General features: G+C 43.3%; 1 protein-coding gene across 6 annotated transcripts in view; it reads left to right on the top strand.

The window, feature by feature from the left end:
• The window catches only part of LOC137528858 (rho GTPase-activating protein 11A-like), a 95,376-nt gene that overhangs the window by 39,653 nt on the left and 38,095 nt on the right, over window positions 1-17,628 (top strand). For 4 of the 6 annotated variants that reach the window (XM_068250559.1, XM_068250558.1, XM_068250555.1 and 1 more), the window contains exons 5-7: window positions 5,853-6,109; window positions 10,808-10,971; window positions 17,490-17,624. In XM_068250559.1, the coding sequence (XP_068106660.1) occupies window positions 5,853-6,109; window positions 10,808-10,971; window positions 17,490-17,624 (556 nt within the window). The remainder of the gene's footprint in view (window positions 1-5,852; window positions 6,110-10,807; window positions 10,972-17,489; window positions 17,625-17,628) is intronic. The other 2 variants (XM_068250561.1, XM_068250560.1) reach the window with 2 other exon arrangements.

Genomic DNA, 17,628 nt, shown 5'->3' with positions numbered 1-17,628 from the left:
GGTAGCCAGGAATAGGTGCCCGCATAATAGGTAGCCAGAAATAGGTGCCCGCAGTATAGGTAGCCAAGAATAGGTGCAGCCAATATGGATATCCAGGAATAGGTGCCCCCAGTATTAGAGACACAGAAGAGGACTTCCAAGCAACTTGCATTGTTTAAAAGGAAATAAATATGGCAGCCTCCATAACCTTGAGTTTCCTTTTAAAGGGAACCAGAGACGAAGCACCCTCATGTCTTTTATAATATATCAATGGGAACATGACAGTAAACACCTACTCTGCTCTCTTCTCTGTTTCATTCTTCTCTGCTAAATCTGCCTGTTATCAGCCCTGATAAGAATCCCCGACTGAGCATTCAGTCTAGCTTTTTCCCGGAATGATTATAGTCTTCTGTGATGTCTTTTCAAGCCTAAGGGTCCTTTTACACTTAATCAGTTGCTCTCAGTTAAAACGGAAAGAAAACTGATTTTCAAAGTAATGCCCATGTTTCCCAATGGCACCTTTCACACTTAATGCGTTTTAACTGAAATCTTCTTCCCAATGCACTGCTATGGTAAAAACCCGTACCAACGCGCACTAACGCACACTAATACATACCAACTGATTAAGTGTAAAAGAGGCGTCAGTCTGCCCCCTTGTGGCTCTGCTTTGCTGCTATTTATCCTCGAAACAGCAAAGCAGAGCCACAAGGGGGCAGGCTTGGGCTTTAAAAGACATCAAAGAAGACTGACTCAGCTATAAATAGACTGAATGCTCAGTCAGGGATTCTTATCAGGGCTGATAACAGGCAGATTTAGCAGAGAAGAATGAAACAGAGAATAGGGTAGGTGTTTACTGTCATGGTCCCATTATTTTTTATTTATTGTATTTATAAAGTGCCAACATATTACGCAGCGCATTGATATATATGGTAAGATAAATGAGGGTGCTTTGTCTTTGGTTCTCTTTAAATGTGCTTCATAGCACTCCTTGAGTGTCTGGTTCACAAACGCCTGACCCAATACCTCAATGCCAACTCCCTGCTAGACCCACTGCAATCTGGATTTCGGCCTGCCCACTCAACTGAAACCGCTCTCACCAAAGCGGTCAATGACCTTGCTTTAGCTAAAGCTGAAGGTAAATACTCCATTCTCCTCCTCCTTGACCTTTCATTAGCTTTTGACACAGTGGCCCATCCCCTACTCCTCCAGTCCATGGGCATTCACAACCTCGGCCTGGCTCTCATCATACCTCTCCAACCGCTCCTTCACAACCTCCTTCAATGAGTCCTCACCCCCAACCACCTATAGGTGGCAGTCCCCCAAGGCTCAGTCCTTGGCCCCCTACTGTTCTCCCTATACATATCCTCCATTGGCAAGGTTATCTCCTCCATGGGTTTTAACTATCATCTGTATGCAGATGACACCCAGATCTACCTCCACACCCCTGACCTATCCACCACTACCATGGACAAGGTCTCCTGCCTTTTAGCCATCTCTTCCTGGATGTCCACTAGGTTCCTGAAACTAAATCTGGACAAAACGGAATTTATGATCTTCCCACCCTGGCCATCCCTAAACCTCCCAGATGTGTATGTCACTGTTAGCCACACTATCATTCGCCCTACACCTCAAGCCCACTTTCTGGGTGTCACCCTGGACTCCGCACTCTCCTTCACTCCCACATCCAAAACCTTACAAAGTCCTACTACTTCCACCTTCGTAACACCTTTCCCAACCTACATTTCCAATCTTACCCAGAGGTGCTCACTCCACTCCTCCAATGAACTTCGCCTGACTGAACTTCTCAAAAAATTAGCATATTGTGATAAAGTTCATTATTTTCTGTAATGTACTGATAAACATTAGACTTTCATATATTTTAGATTCATTACACACAACTGAAGTAGTTCAAGCCTTTTATTGTTTTAATATTGATGATTTTGGCATACAGCTCATGAAAACCTAAAATTCCTATCTCAAAAAATTTGCATATTTCATCCAACCAATAAGTGTTTTTAAAACAAAAAAAGTCAACCTTTAAATAATTATGTTCAGTTATGCACTCAATACTTGGTCAAGAATCCTTTTGCAGAAATGAGTGCTTCAATGCGGCGTGGCATGGAGGCAATCAGCCTGTGGCACTGCTCAGGTGTTATAGAGGCCCAGGATGCTTCGATAGCAGCCTTAAGCTCATCCAGAGTGTTGGGTCTTGCGTCTCAACTTTCACTTCACAATATCCCACAGATTCTCTATGGGGTTCAGGTCAGGAGAGTTGGCAGGCCAATTGAGCACAGTAATACCATGGTCAGTAAACCATTTACCAGTGCTTTTGGCACTGTGAGCAGGTGCCAGGTCATGCTGAAAAATGAAATCTTCATCTCCATAAAGCTTTTCAGCAGATGGAAGCATTAAGTGCTCCAAAATCTCCTGATAGCTAGCTGCATTGACCCTGCCCTTGATAAAACACAGTGGACCAACACCAGCAGCTGACATGGCACCCCAGATCATCATTGACTGTGGGTACTTGACACTGGACTTCAGGCATTTTGGCATTTCCCTCTCCCCAGTCTTCCTCCAGACTGGCACCTTGATTTTCGAATGACGTGCAAAAGTTGCTTTCATCCGAAAAAAAGTACTTTGGACCACTGAGCAACAGTCCAGTGCTGCTTCTCTGTAGCCCAGGTCAGGCGCTTTTGCCGCTGTTTCTGGTTCAAACGTGGCTTGACCTGGGGAATGCGGCACCTGTAGCCCATTTCGTGCACACACCTGTACACGGTGGCTCTGGATGTTTCTACTCCAGACTCAGTCCACTGCTTCCGCAGGTCCCCCAAGGTCTGGAATCGGTCCTTCTCCACAATCTTCCTCAGGGTCCGGTCACCTCTTCTCGTTGTGCAGCGTTTTCTGCCACACTTTTTCCTTCCCACAGACTTCCCACTGAGGTGCCTTGATACAGCACTCTGGGAACAGCCTATTTGTTCAGAAATGTCATTCTGTGTCTTACCCTCTTGCTTGAGGGTGTCAATGATGGTATTCTGGACAGCAGTCCGGTCGGCAGTCTTACCCATGATTGCGGTTTTAAGTAATGAATCCCAGGCTGGGAGTTTTTAAAAGCCTCAGGAATCTTTTGCAGGTGTTTAGAGTTAATTAGTTGATTCAGATGATTAGGTTAATAGCTCGTTTAGAGAACCTTTTCATGACATGCTAATTTTTTGAGATAGCAATTTTGGGTTTTCATGAGCTGTATGCCAAAATCATCAATATTTAAACAATAAAAGGCTTGAACTACTTCAGTTGTGTGTAATGAATCTAAAATATATGAAAGTCTAATGTTTATCAGTACATTACAGAAAATAATGAACTTTATCACAATATGCTAATTTTTTTAGAAGGACCTGTATGTTACCCCTAAATATTGTCTGTAACCTTCACTAATGTCCAGAGTTGCATAATATGTTGGTGTTTTATAAATACAATAAATAGCTCTCTGAGGTCAACTCTACTGTAAATGCTTCATAAGGTGTGTACATTCTCTCTATTCTCCCTCAAAACGCACTTTTTTCGACCAGCTACGCTCTACCTTAGGCCATTCCCCCTTTGACCTAGGGCCAAGTTGCACTCCTTACTAGATAATCTAAAAAACAGTGTTTAGTTATGATTATTTTATACTCTCCCACCTCTTGTTTCCCTCATATTCCTGTAGATTGTAAGCTCACAAGGATCGTGCTCTCAAAAATGTTTTGTCTTAAAATCAATTATTTTATTCATCATGTTACTTTTTGTCACTGTAATGACCAAATATGTACAGTGGCTTGCACAAGTATTCGGCCCCCTTGAAGTTTTCCACATTTTGTCACATTACTGCCACAAAGATGAATCAATTTTATTGGAATTCCACGTGAAAGTCCAATACAAAGTGGTGTACACTTGAGAAGTGGAACGAAAATCATACATGATTCCAAACATTTTTTACAAATCAATAACTGCAAAGTGGGGTGTGCGTAATTATTCAGCACCCTTTGGTCTGAGTGCAGTCAGTTGCCCATAGACATTGCCTGATGAGTGCTAATGACTAAATAGTGTGCACCTGTGTGTAATCTAATGTCAGTACAAATACAGCTGCTCTGAGACGACCTCAGAGGTGGTCTAAGATAATATTGGGAGCAACAACACCATGAAGTCCAACGAACAGGGATAAAGTTATTGAGAAATTTAAAGGAGGCTTAAGGTGGCCACACACCATACAATTTTTTAAATATCTGTTCAATTTAAGAATTGCAATACATTTTTCTGACTGATTGTAACATTTCAAAAATCCGACCAATGTACCACACACCTATGTTCAATTTTTCCCCCAATTATGATAAAATGATTGGAAACTCTAACAAAATTGCTAGGGTGTGTATATTAATAAACTGACAATCCAACACACACCATACAATCTTTAGAAAGATTGAAGAAAAATATCTGGCAGTCCGGATCGATTAAAATTGAAGAAAACGGGAAATCCGATCTGATTTTTCAGTCGAATGAAAAAGAAGCTTTCGATTTTTTCGGGAGATACGATCGTTTATATCGAATTACTGTAAAATTGGATCATTTTATTGTATCGTGTGTGGCCACCTTTAGGCTACAAAAAGATTTCCAAAGCCTTGAACATCCCACGGAGCACTGTTCAAGCGATCATTCAGAAATGGAAGGCGTATGGCACAACTGTAAACCTACCAAGACAAGTCCGTCCACCTAAACTCACAGGCCAAACAAGGAGAGCGCTGATCAGAAATGCAGTCAATGCTCATGGTGACTCTGGACGAGCTGCAGAGATCTACAGCTCAGGTGGGGGAACCTGTCCATAGGACAACTATTAGTCGTGCACTGCACAAAGTTGGCTTTTATGGAAGAGTGACAAGAAGAAAGCCATTGTTAACAGAAAAGCATAAGAAGTCCCGTTTGCTGTGTCCCCCACATGGCATGTGGAAGAAGGTGCTCTGGTTGGATGAGACCAAAATGGAACTTTTTGGCCAAAATGCAAAACGCTATGTGTGGCAGAAAACTAACACTGCACATCACTCAGCTCACATCACTCATGGTGGCAGCATCATGCTCTGGGGTTGCTTCTCTTCAGCAGGGACAGGGAAGCTGGCCAAAGTTGATGGGAAGATGGATGGAGCCAAATACAGGGCAATCTTGGAAGAAAACCTCTTGGAGTCTGCAAAAGACTTGAGACTGGGGCGGAGGTTCACCTTCCAACAGGACAACGACCCTAAAGATAAAGCCAGGGCAACAATGGAATGGTTTAAAACAAAACATATTCATGTGTTAGAATGTCCCAGTCAAAGTCCAGATCTAAATCCAATCAAGAATATGTGGCAAGATCTGAAAACTGCTATTCACAAACGCTGTCCATCTAATCTGACTGAGCTGGAGCAGTTTTGCAAAGAAGAATGGGCAAGGATTTCAGTCTCTAGATGTGCAAAGCTGGTAGAGACATACCCTAAAAGACTGGCAGTTGTAATTGCAGCAAAAGGTGGTTCTACAAAGTATTGACTCAAGGGGCTGAATAATTATGCACACCCCACTTTGCAGTTATTGATTTGTAAAAAATGTTTGGAATCGTGTATGAATTTCGTTCCACTTCTCAAGTGTACACCACTTTGTATTGGACTTTCACGTGGAAGTCCAATAAAATTGATTCATGTTTGTGGCAGTAATGTGACAAAATGTGGAAAACTTCAAGGGGGCCGAATACTTTTGCAAGCCACTGTATTTTGTACCAATTTGTGTTTTTTGTATATTGGTGTATACCATTATTTAGCGCCACGGAATATGTTGGTGCTTTATAAAACCAATAATAATATTAATTCTTTCTGTTCCAGGCACAGCTAGAGTCTGGGAATGGTTGCCTGTCTTCTGCCCATCCCAGCGATGTGGCTGCTCTGCTAAAACAGTTTTTCCGAGAGCTTCCACAGCCTCTTCTGGCTGCAGAGCTGCAAGACCCCCTCTGCCAGATCCAGCAGTCTCTGAATGAAGAGGAGAGAGGCCCGGCCACCACTCTGGTCTCCTGTCTGCTTCCTGCGGTCCACGGGGAGACTCTGAAGTACTTCTGTACATTCCTGCAAAGTGTGGCCTCCAGGTAATGAATGTAGTAATATAAAGCAGCCACAAGAGGGAGACCTAGCTGTAGGAATGTCTTTTGGCAGCAACTTTTTTTTTTCTTTTTTAAATGTTTTTTTTTTTTTTTTTTTTTTACTGAAATTTGCATTGGGATTACGTTGTTACATTAGTATCTATCTCAGTTGTAAGGATAACTTTGAGAGCTGTAGTAAAGTAAAAAACCACAGGGATAATGGGAGCCCTGGTGTATTATCTCCGAGTAAGGGGTATACGAATAGGAGAAAATATATTCACAAAAGTGGGTTGCTGAAGAAGCAACCACTCAAACAGGCATGTGGGAAAAACCGCTCCCCACTCGGTCTTTCCTTGGGTTGGTTGCTGCTCCTTTGGGGAAAAAACTTCACTTCAGGGATGTCGTGAAGAGCGCCACGTTGTGGGGTATTGCAAGAGCATGTCGAGAAGAGTAGAAGGCACCCTTGTAGTATATTATCTATTCATTTATTTAAGTAGACTTCAACTTAATAAAAGGATGTAGTATATTTTTATTACTTGACGATGAGCGCTTCCGACAACGCGTTTCACGGTACAAACCGCTTCCTCAGGTCCTGGCGCCCAGGCATCTAGATCCTCTCATACAGCACTCTAATTTGACCTGAGGAAGCGGTTTGTACCGTGAAACGCGTTGTCGGAAGTGCTTATCGTCAAGTAATAAAAATATACTACATCCTTTTATTAAGTTGAAGTCTACTTAAATAAATGAATAGATAATATACTACAAGGGTGCCTCCTACTCTTCTATACATCCCGATAACTTTGCTATTACCTTCATCCAAAAAATAATAAAAATGTAATACTGAGGTTCCTCTAGCTATCTATTACTTGAAAGCACTTCTAGCTACTTATTAGGGGCACCTGTAGCTACCTATGATTGGTAAGGGAGATTTTCATTGATTCTATTTTACAACCTGAAGTGTGGCAGAACTCAAGATGCCTTAAGGACACTACAAATTTTCCAACTCATCTGGAGGGACTGACAGCCTGCGATGTGACATTTCTAGTCAGCCTAGATGTAGTTAGTTTATATACTAACATTCCACATGTAGAGGGAGTTGCAGCAGTGAGAAAGATCCTCTTGGATAAGAAGGATGTGAATATTGATTTGCTGTCTTTTACGTTAACATTGTTAGAGTTCTGCCTTAGGTCCAATTATTTTAGGGTAGGTCAGGATTTCATTTTGCAGGTACAGGGAGTTCCCATGGGGGCACCATATGCACCAAGCCTGGCTAATGTGTTCATGGCGGAGTTTGAAGCTGAATTCATTTTGAAAAATGAAATTTTTTTGAAGTACGGCAAAGGTTTTTGCAGATATATTGATGACCTGTTTTTTGTTGGACAGGGCCTGAGAGTTTGATTTTTTTTTTTTTATTTTTTTTTTTTTAACGGCCTCAACCTCTGCCATGATTCACTGAACTTTACGCTAGAGCACAAGGCCACTGATTTGCATTTTGTGGATGTCAAGATTAGGGACGGGAAGTTTGTGACTGATCTGTACCGCAAGGGCACTGACAGAAATAGTGCACTACTAGCATCCAGCTGCCATCCTCCTGCTCTGAAAATGGGCTTACCTAAAAGTCGATTAGGGATTACGTCCAATGATGATTATTTCCTGAGGCAGTCAAAAAGAATGATAGAAGACCTGTATAGATATGTAGAGAGAGGTTATTCTAGGGAGGAAGTAGAAGTAGAAAAAACAAGACCACGGCTCCTATAATCACTGCAGAGCTGAATGAACACCTACAGAACCCAGTTTCCACAAAAACTGTTCATCGGGAGCTGCACAAATCTGTATTCCATGGAAGAACTACAATTAGAAAACCTCTTCTCTCAAAGACAAATGTTTCAAAGCGTTTAGAGTGATGTAAAAACCACCAGAATTGGTCCCTCGAGCAGTGGAAAAATGTGATTTTTCTCTGACGAATCATCGTTTACCTTATTTCCGACCTCCGGCTGAGTGTACGTTTGAAGACAGCTGAAAGAAGCATTTCATCCAGACTGCCTTCTCCCAACCGTAAAACATGGCGGGGGTTCTGTGATGATCTGGGGTGCTATTTCTTGGAAATCCGCCAGGCCAATGATTTCCCTTCATGGAAGAATTGACAGCGGGAACTAGGAATTTTGGGCGGCCAAGTTCATCCTATGGTTCAAGAACTGTTTCCGGAGGAGAATGCCATCTTTCAAGATAATGCCCCAATCCATACAGCTAGAATTGTTAAAGAATGGTACGAGGAACATTCTAATGAAGTTGAGCATCTCATCTGGCCACCACAATCCCCAGACCTCAACATTGAGCATTTATGGTCGTTTTTAGAAATTCAAGTAACAAGTCGATTTCCGCCGCCATCGCCTCTGAAAGAACTGGAGGGTGTTTTTTAGCCGAAGAATGGGCTAAAATTCCTTTGGAAACAATTCACAATTTGTATTAATCAATACCTCGGAGAATTGAGGCTGTAATTGCTGCATAAGGTGGACCTACACCATATTAAAATATTTTGTTGATTTTCAAGGCGTTTCCATTATTTTGTCCTACCCCGTGTGTGTCTCTCTCTCTCTCTCTCTCTCTCTCTCTCTCTCTCTCTCTCTCTCTCTCTCTCTCTCTCTCTCTCTCTCTCTCTCTCTCTCTCTCTCTCTCTCTCTCCTCTCTCTCTCTCTCTCTCTCTCTCTCTCTCTCTCTCTCTCTCTCTCTCTCTCTCTCTCTCTCTCTCTCTCTCTCTCTCTCTCTCTCTCTCTCTCTCTCTCTCTCTCTCTCTCTCTCTCTCTCTCTCCTAGCCACTACGCCCGCACAGAAGCAGAGATGCCAAGCGTAGCTGGGTCGCAAAGCAGGGCTGAGGGCTTCCACCTGGGCTCTGTGCAACAGGAGCGCTCCGTCTATGGTGTGACCTCGGCAACAGTATTCACTTGAATGAACTAAACTGATCACCACTCAGGACTGTTAGTTCATTTAATGTCAGAGGTGGTGCTCCCCATACACTATCAAATGGATCAGGTAAAATATCAATTTCTACTGATTGTTTTCTATGGCTACCACAGTGCACTACTCCATGTGCTGTCAGATGTCAGCAGACAGCTGATGGTATCTAAACCTATTTACACGCTTCAGATTTTCGTGATGATCTGGGGCAAAATCTGAAGTGAATACTGGTGTCCTCGGATATCATGAGCCTCACTTATTGCTATTGCGGACACCGCCAAGAAAGTTCTCACATTCAGCCCCTTCTCCGTTACATGGAGCAGAACACGTGGGGATCTGAACTGGGTTTTTCTGCAGCATTAAAGGATACCTGAAGTCGTTCCGTGACATAGGCACAGGGTGGCTGCAGGGGGATGACAGAGGCACTAGGTAAGTGAACATTATGCATACCACAAGGCATTTAGAAGCCAAAGAAGTAATTTTTATCATTTAAACCACACTGGTCCCTTCTATCATTTAGTTTTCCTTCATTTTAATAATTAAAAACAAGAAATATATACATTTTTAAAGGATGGGAATAAAGTTTTTAAAGTTTATCACATTTTTTCAGTAGAAAAATACATATATTTGCACAGATCTGTACATCAGTCCTGAAAGAGGGACAAATGAGGAAGAAAGGGGGACAGAGGGGTTTGGTTCCCAAAGAGGGGCTGTCCCTCAAAAAAAGGGACTGTTGGGAGCTTGGCGTTTATAATATAAATAAATGCACTAGTATTTACAGATGTTTGTTAGATTCATTGTCTCTAATTCGCTAAACTGCAGTAAGATTACCGCAAGTTACCCCAGCAACACTTGCGTTACTTAAGTAACTAACTAAGCAACTGGCGCTATGTTTCCATTGGTAGTAACGGAAACATTGCTGTGTGCTGCCTACACATGACAATCTTACTGCAGTTTAGTGCATAATGTCCAATGTTCTAATTGAATCGGTTTCATCTGTTAAATGCATCTGACAGTGTGTGGTGGCCTTTTAATGTTGTGTTTGAGCAATGTATGCTACTTAAGAATTATTTTATGAGAACGGTTGTGGAAACTGCAAGATTGATTTTGTGTATTTTTTGTTTCATGCTTTAAGCCAGTTCATAGTACCCTGTAGTGATATAATAGATAAAGCTGTATACTTAACTCAGTAGAGGAAAGCCTTTGAATAATCCAAAGGCTCCCGTATCTTCCTACACCACACTGGTTTAGGACCCTGTAAACTTATTTGACTGGAGCCATTCAAATAAGTGTCTTCCTGCCATCAGGCTATGGCCAAGTTCTTCTGTACCCGACATGAGTAAGGTCTGCACATTGCCTAGTAGAATGAAGCCGCTTTTGCACAACTCGTTTCCTCTCTTCTACGAGGACTTTTTTCTATTGGGCATGCCCAGCACTTTCTCACACTTGCCCAGTACGTATGCGCTTGTCCATGGCCTGGAGCACAGCCTGAAGACACTTTGGGTCTCCCTTCTCCAATGCCAGGGTGTGAGAAGATACAAAAATCCTCTGGACCATCCAGAACCTTTTCTCTCTACTTGGGTAAGCATCTAACTTTTTATTTTGATATAGCTTCTGGGTTATTTTTAAGTAGTTATTTTTTTTGTGTGTGTGTTTTTACTTTTTGTCTGTGGGCAAATTTTTATAACCCTTTAATGCATTTGAAATGTTCATTGGCATTTGTTGTATGTCGTTCTCCTGTTTCTGTAGAAGTGAAGAGAACAAGATGGACACAGGGAATCTGGCTGTAGTTTTAGCCCCCAGTCTGTTCTCCAGCAGTTACCTGGGAGAAAAGTTGACGCTGGCCACAGAGAAACAGCTGCAGCTTCAGGCCTCTGCTATTCAAACCCTGATCCAACACGCCCAGGATATAGGTAAAGACTTGTGTGCTTCTTAAAACAGGAGGTATTTGCTTTAGGTGGGCAACTGTGGTTTCCCAGGATGCATCCCTCCTGAATATACAAATGATCTCTTGATGCCCCAAAAGCAAGGCTGCACATTCAGAACCGCTGGAGTATAGTGAGCCTTCAGCTCAGAGGTGCCCACACTTTTTTCAGCTTGCGAGCTGCTTTAAAAATGCCAAATTGAAAATGATCTACAAGGTAGAATCTGCCTACTGATGCAAGCCACAAATGCAGCACCTGCACAGCGGCAGTCCATCAGTGATTACCACAAGCCACAACTGCAGCACATGCATAGAGGCAGTCCATCAGTGATTGCCACAACTGCAGCACATGCATAGAGGCAGACCATCAGTGATTACCACAAGCCACAACAGCAGCATATGCATAGAGGCAGTCCATCAGTGATTGCCACAACTGCAGCACATGCACAGCGGCAGTCCATCAGTGATTACCAATGGCCACAACAGCAGCACATGCATAGCGGCATTCCATCAGTGGTTGCCACAACTGCAGCACATGCATAGAGGCAGTCCATCAGTGATTACCACAAGCCACAACTGCAGCACATGCACAGCGGCTGCACATCATTGATTACCACAAGCCACAACTGCACAGCGGCAATCCATCAGTGATTACCACAAGCCACAACTGCAGCACCTGCACAGCGGCAGTCCATCAGTGATTACCAAAAACAACTGCAGCACAGCGGCAGTCCATCAGTGATTACCACAAGCCACACCTGCAGCACATGCACAGCGGCAGCCCATCAGTGATTACCACAAACCACAACTGCAGCACCTGCACAGCGGCAGTCCATCAGTGATTACCACAAGCCACTACTGCAGCACATGCACAGCGGCAGTCCATCAGTGATTACTACAACTGCAGTACATGCACAGCGGCAGCCCATCAGTGATTACCACAAGCCACAACAGCAGTACATGCATAGAGGCAGTCCATCAGTGATTACCACAAGCCACAACAGCAGTACATGCATAGAGGCAGTCCATCAGTGATTACCACAAGCCACAACAGCAGTACATGCATAGAGGCAGCCCATCAGTGATTACCACAAGCCACAGCTGCAGCACATGCACAGCGGCAGTCCATCATGGATTGCCACAAGCCACACCTGCAGCACATGCACAGCGGCAGTCCATCAGTGATTACCACAAGCCACAACTGCAGTACATGCACAGCGGCAGTCCATCAGTGATAACCACAAGCTACAACTGCAGCACATGCACAGCGGCAGTCCATCAGTGATTACCACAAGCCACACCTGCAGCACATGCACAGCGGCAGTCCATCAGTGATTACCACAAGCCACAACTGCAGTACATGCACAGCGGCAGTCCATCAGTGATAACCACAAGCCACAACTGCAGCACATGCACAGCGGCAGTCCATCAGTGATTACCACAAGCCACAACTGCAGCACATGCACAGCGGCAGTCCATCATGGATTACCACAAGCCACACCTGCAGCACCTGCACAGCGGCAGTCCATCAGTGATTACCACAAGCCACAACTGCAGTACATGCACAGCGGCAGTCCATCAGTGATTACCACAAGCCACAACTGCAGCACATGCACAGCGGCAGTACATCAGTGATTACCACAAGCCACAACTGCAGCACATGCACAGCGGCAGTCCATCAGTGATTACCACAAGCCACAACTACAGCACATGCACAATGGCAGTCCATCAGTGATTACTACAACTGCAGCACATGCACAGCGGCAGTCCATCAGTGATTACCACAGGCCACAACTGCAGCACATGCACAGCGGCAGTCCATCAGTGATTACTACAACTGCAGTACATGCACAGCGGCAGCCCATCAGTGATTACCACAAGCCACAACTGCAGCACATGCACAGCGGCAGTCCATCATGGATTACCACAAGCCACAACAGCAGTAAATGCACAGCGGCAGTCCATCAGTGATTACCACAGGCCACAACTGCAGCACATGCATAGCGGCAGTCCATCAGCGATTACCACAAGCCACAACTGCAGCACATACACAGCGGCAGTCCATCAGTGATTACCACAAGCCACAACTGCAGCACATGCTTAGCAGCAGCACATGCTTAGCAGCAGCCCATCAGTAATTTCCACAAGCCACTAGTCAGTCAGATTCATATCATAGCGTCCTCAGTAAGCCAAACAGAACAGGGCTTAACGAAATAGTCAATGTATCATGCTTTCAATAACATGCACAGTGTCTGGCAAAATTGTAATCAGCAGTAGCACATTATGCTTATAGATGTATGGCTTCACATCTTGCCACATCATAATCCTCTACACTGCTGGACAGCATATTGCACTGTGCTTATCCAAGTCAAGGAGACTGAGTACAATGGGTACATCACTCAGACTGGCGGTGTGGGATCTACCAAGAAGTCCTTTGCGATCTACTGGATCATAGTATAGCACCCCTGCTATAGCTTATAAATTGTACAGAGCCATTTAGCATGGCATTTTAATAGAGGGCTCTTCAGTCTCTTTCAGCCCTTTATACTTTCCTAGTTGTTTTGGGCCACCCTGAGCTGTCCGGGTATTCCTGAGACATTACAAGAGCGGCGTTCTACAAATCTTCACACCTCATAGACTGCACAATACACAACAATGGTATGCTGGTAGTGGATGTACACGGTATGCTATGGTCAAGTGATGTTATGGGGTTCAGTGTCATTTCTGATGTTAAGTCTAATATTGGTTAGGTGTCAATGGGGATTCCTTCTGGGTTAGATCTTCATCCGCATGGTCTGTATGTGTGGACAGCAACCAGCTTGAAAATGTAACATAGATGAGGTGAAAACAGAGGTGAAAAAGCTTTGTGAATCATGCCCAATGTGCCCTTAATTCGTGACAGGTCTGCGCATGCGCGGTTTAGAGGTAGAAAACCACACATGTGCAGACCTGTCACGCGGTGATAACGCGTATCGGCCAGCGTGGTGACGAGCGTGAAGATTCAGAGAGCCGCCGGAGGGACATGGACAGGAGCCAGGAGGACGCTGGGGGACCTCACGGCCTACGGTGGGCTGGAGGGAGGCCAAGGTAAGTGACATTTTTTATTTTAGTTACTGTTCAGGGTCACTTTAAAGGGACCCTGAGCTCTCTGTAAAATCACAATATGGACTTACCTAGGGCTTCCTCCAGCCCACTGTAGCCCGCAAGTTCCCCCGGTGCTGCTGTTCGATGAAACAAATATGTTCTTTACCATCTTTGAGTTGCAGTATATTATTTGCAGAAAATGTTTTATGGCAGAATCTGTCTTTAAAGGGGAACTGAAGAGCGAGATATATGGAGGCTGTCATGTTTATTTCCTTTTAATCAATACCAGTTGCCTGGCAGCCCTGCTGGTCTATTTCTCTGCAGTAGTATCTGATTAAAACCAGAAACAAGCATGCAGCTAGTCTTGTCAGATCAGACTTATAAGTCTGAACCACTGAAACACCTGATCTGCTGCATGCTTGTTCAGGGGCTATGGCTAATAGTATTAGAGGCAGAGGATCAGCAGGGCTGCCAGGCAACTGGTATTGTCTAAAAGGAAATAAACATGACAGCCTCCATATACCTCTCTCTTCAGTTCCCCTTTAATAGAAGAGTATGTTGCTCCTCTTTATCCTCCTCTGATAGAATTTCCTTTTGAATGGTATTTTATTGTAGATCTTGGCAGGAGAGGCCTCTGGCAGCAGCTGGACATCGCTCTTTATACACACAAATGCTGGAGAAATCTATTGTTTTTCCTCCCCCTTAGACCATTCTGTAATTTTCAAATTAATACAGTAAAGTACAGTAAAACCCGTTACCATACCGTACCCCAGGCACCAAGGGGAATCGGCTGATGCCTTATAAGTGTAGTTTCTGGTTGCTTGAGAGTCAATGTTAAAAATAGGCCTAGCTAATAAATAGTACTATACCCCACACTGTATATTTATCATAAACTCTGTATTAAAGGACAACTCCAGCGAAAAAAGTAAGCAGCTAAAATCTGACAAAACTGACAGGTTTTGGACTAGTCCATCTCCTCATATGGGTGGGGGGGGGGGGGTTCTCAGGGTTTTATTTTTTAGGATTGGTTGGTAAAGGTGACCATACACTTATAGATTTGCAGCAGATTGGACCATCAGATAGATTTCTGTCAGATGCCTGTCAAGTTGAATCTGACAGGACTCTATCTGATGTGCCATACACTAGGAACAGATTTCTAATAGATTTCATAATGGCATCTGTTGGAAATTGATCTAAATTATTAGACCATTAGATCAAATGCCAGCAGCAGATCGACCTAGATTTTCCATCCTGTCAGATCTACCGAAATGGGGAATTGGATAGAATCGATTTCTGATCGATCGCTGAAATCGACCAGTGTATGGCCACCTTATGTCCACACACAATACAATTTCGATTGCATGTACAATAGATACAATCTGCAATCTCATACAGAAATCGGTTATGCTGCCACCACTTCTCAAAAGAGCATGGTGACCCAGAACTCATTGGGGTGTGTAAGGGACTACAATGGTCCTAAAAGCCCCCTTACTAAGATGTTAAGAAAAACAAAAGTTTGCTTTCCTAAAACAGAAAGAATTTGCGATAATTCAGGTTGGAGTGAGCTCGAGATGTCTCCCAGGCACCACTGCTGAATATATGCAAATTAACCATTGTACCCTTAGAAGCTAAACACACCTCCAGAACCGCTGGAATGCAATGATGTGTCAGCTTAATCCAAAACAGTCTGTATGCATGTTGGATTATTATGGCTTTGTACATATTTACAAGCTGACACATCATTGCATTCCAGCGGTTCTGGAGGTGTGTTTAGCTTCTAAGGGTACAATGGTTAATTTGCATATATTTAGCAGTGGTGCCTGGGAGACATCTTGAGCTCACTCCAACCTGAATTATCGCAAATTCTTTCTGTTTTAGGAAAGCAAACTTTTTTGTTTTTCAAAAGAGCATGAGACACAATTCTAAGTTTAGCAAATCCTTTAGGAAAAAAGGTTATTTAAACAGCAAAACCATATCACAATAAAAACAATTATGGTAAGGTTCTTTTCGAAAGGCAGGATTCCTTGCAGAGGATATTCAGAACAAGCGTTTAGACAAACGATTGTTAGTTGTTTATTTTATAGAAAAATCATCCTTAAAATACAGAAAAAGTAAAAAATGATATAACAAAAGAATGAGATGATATGAGATGGTAGAATATTGGGAATTAAAAAAAAGAAACTAAAACTGGATAAATTCTGAGTAGTTTATGGAATTACGTTTTTCCATTACAATTGTAAGTCCAAGAAATTGGTAGTAAGTTCTATAATAATTCAAAGATGTGCCCCCCCCCCCATTCTGCAATTCTAAACCAGATCCACCCCCCACCCCCCCTCCCCTCATTAAGGCAGAAAGAGATATGAAATATCTGGAAATGTCATATTTCTGTGGCACATCATCAGACAGGGAATATAATTACTAATTCATCATGTTCTCTGATGTTCATACATACAAAAACTGGGTAATAATTATTTCTTATATCGGAGAAATTCATGTCTTAGTTGCAGAATGTGTTACAATGATGATTGACGTCTTGGGTCCTTCATATTTCGATTGATGCCAATGTTTCGCAGCAAATGGAAATTGATATTGAGCGACATATGAAGTTCTGCTAAAGATAAAAAACCTTATTGTGTCACCCTGCAGTGGTGTAGGTCGACTGCAAATCTTGCCTCTCTCCTTCCTGTGTCACCCTGCAGTGGGATGGGCAGACTTCTTTGGGATTTCTATAAGGAGTATGGAGCACGAGAGTTTACTGATAGAAACAATACAGATCTTAACAGCAACAAGTTGTTCTAGCATGCCATATTTAGCTGCTGCATTGTGCAGTAATGGTTGCTCCTGCTTAGCAATTTATTTGAGCTTTTTCACAGCTATAATATGATTGATTAGCTCGACCACATTGTGCCATGTGTGGCCTGCGTTACTGAATTAAGGTATTGTTCCTCTGAATCCTTTAAAGAGACTCTGTAACAAAACTGTCAGCCTTATTTCTTCTATCCTATAAGTTCCTATACCTGTTCTAATGTGATCTGTCTTACTGCAGCTTTTCCTAGTTGCACAGTGGCTGTATTATCTCTGTTATATAATCTGATCTTCTTTCCTCTGACGGCTTTGTTGGGCTCAGGCAGGAATGTGCTGCTCTTCTTGTGATAGGATAAAAGCTATACACACCCTCTCATTGCCCCCTGTAGGCTCTGTGTGAGTCACAGACTGAGCTCCTCTCAGCCTATCACACTGGTTAGCAGCCATGTCTTGTGTTTGTAAACACTGCCTAAAAATGGCAATTACAAGCCAGGATTGCAGCAGGGAGTGGCAGAAACAGCACAAAGGGGCCCAGGAGAACGTAATGAATAAAATGGTATTTTTTTTATTGTAAAAATTTTAGAGTACAGATTCTCTTTAATTGCCATTTCTACACAGCTGCTCTTCTGTCAGCAGGGCAACTTCCCTCCATTATCCTGGAGAAAATCTCTCTTCCATGTGACGCTGGTGAAGAGGACTCGGTGGGTCAGAACCTGGAGGGTCTTCGCAGAAGGAGGCGGCGCAGTATGAGTGGTAT

The sequence above is a fragment of the Hyperolius riggenbachi genome, chromosome 8 (assembly GCF_040937935.1).
Source record: "Hyperolius riggenbachi isolate aHypRig1 chromosome 8, aHypRig1.pri, whole genome shotgun sequence".
Taxonomy (NCBI): Eukaryota; Metazoa; Chordata; class Amphibia; order Anura; family Hyperoliidae; genus Hyperolius; species Hyperolius riggenbachi.
Note: the sequence above shows the minus strand (reverse complement) of the source record. Positions and strands in the feature narration are given on the sequence as shown.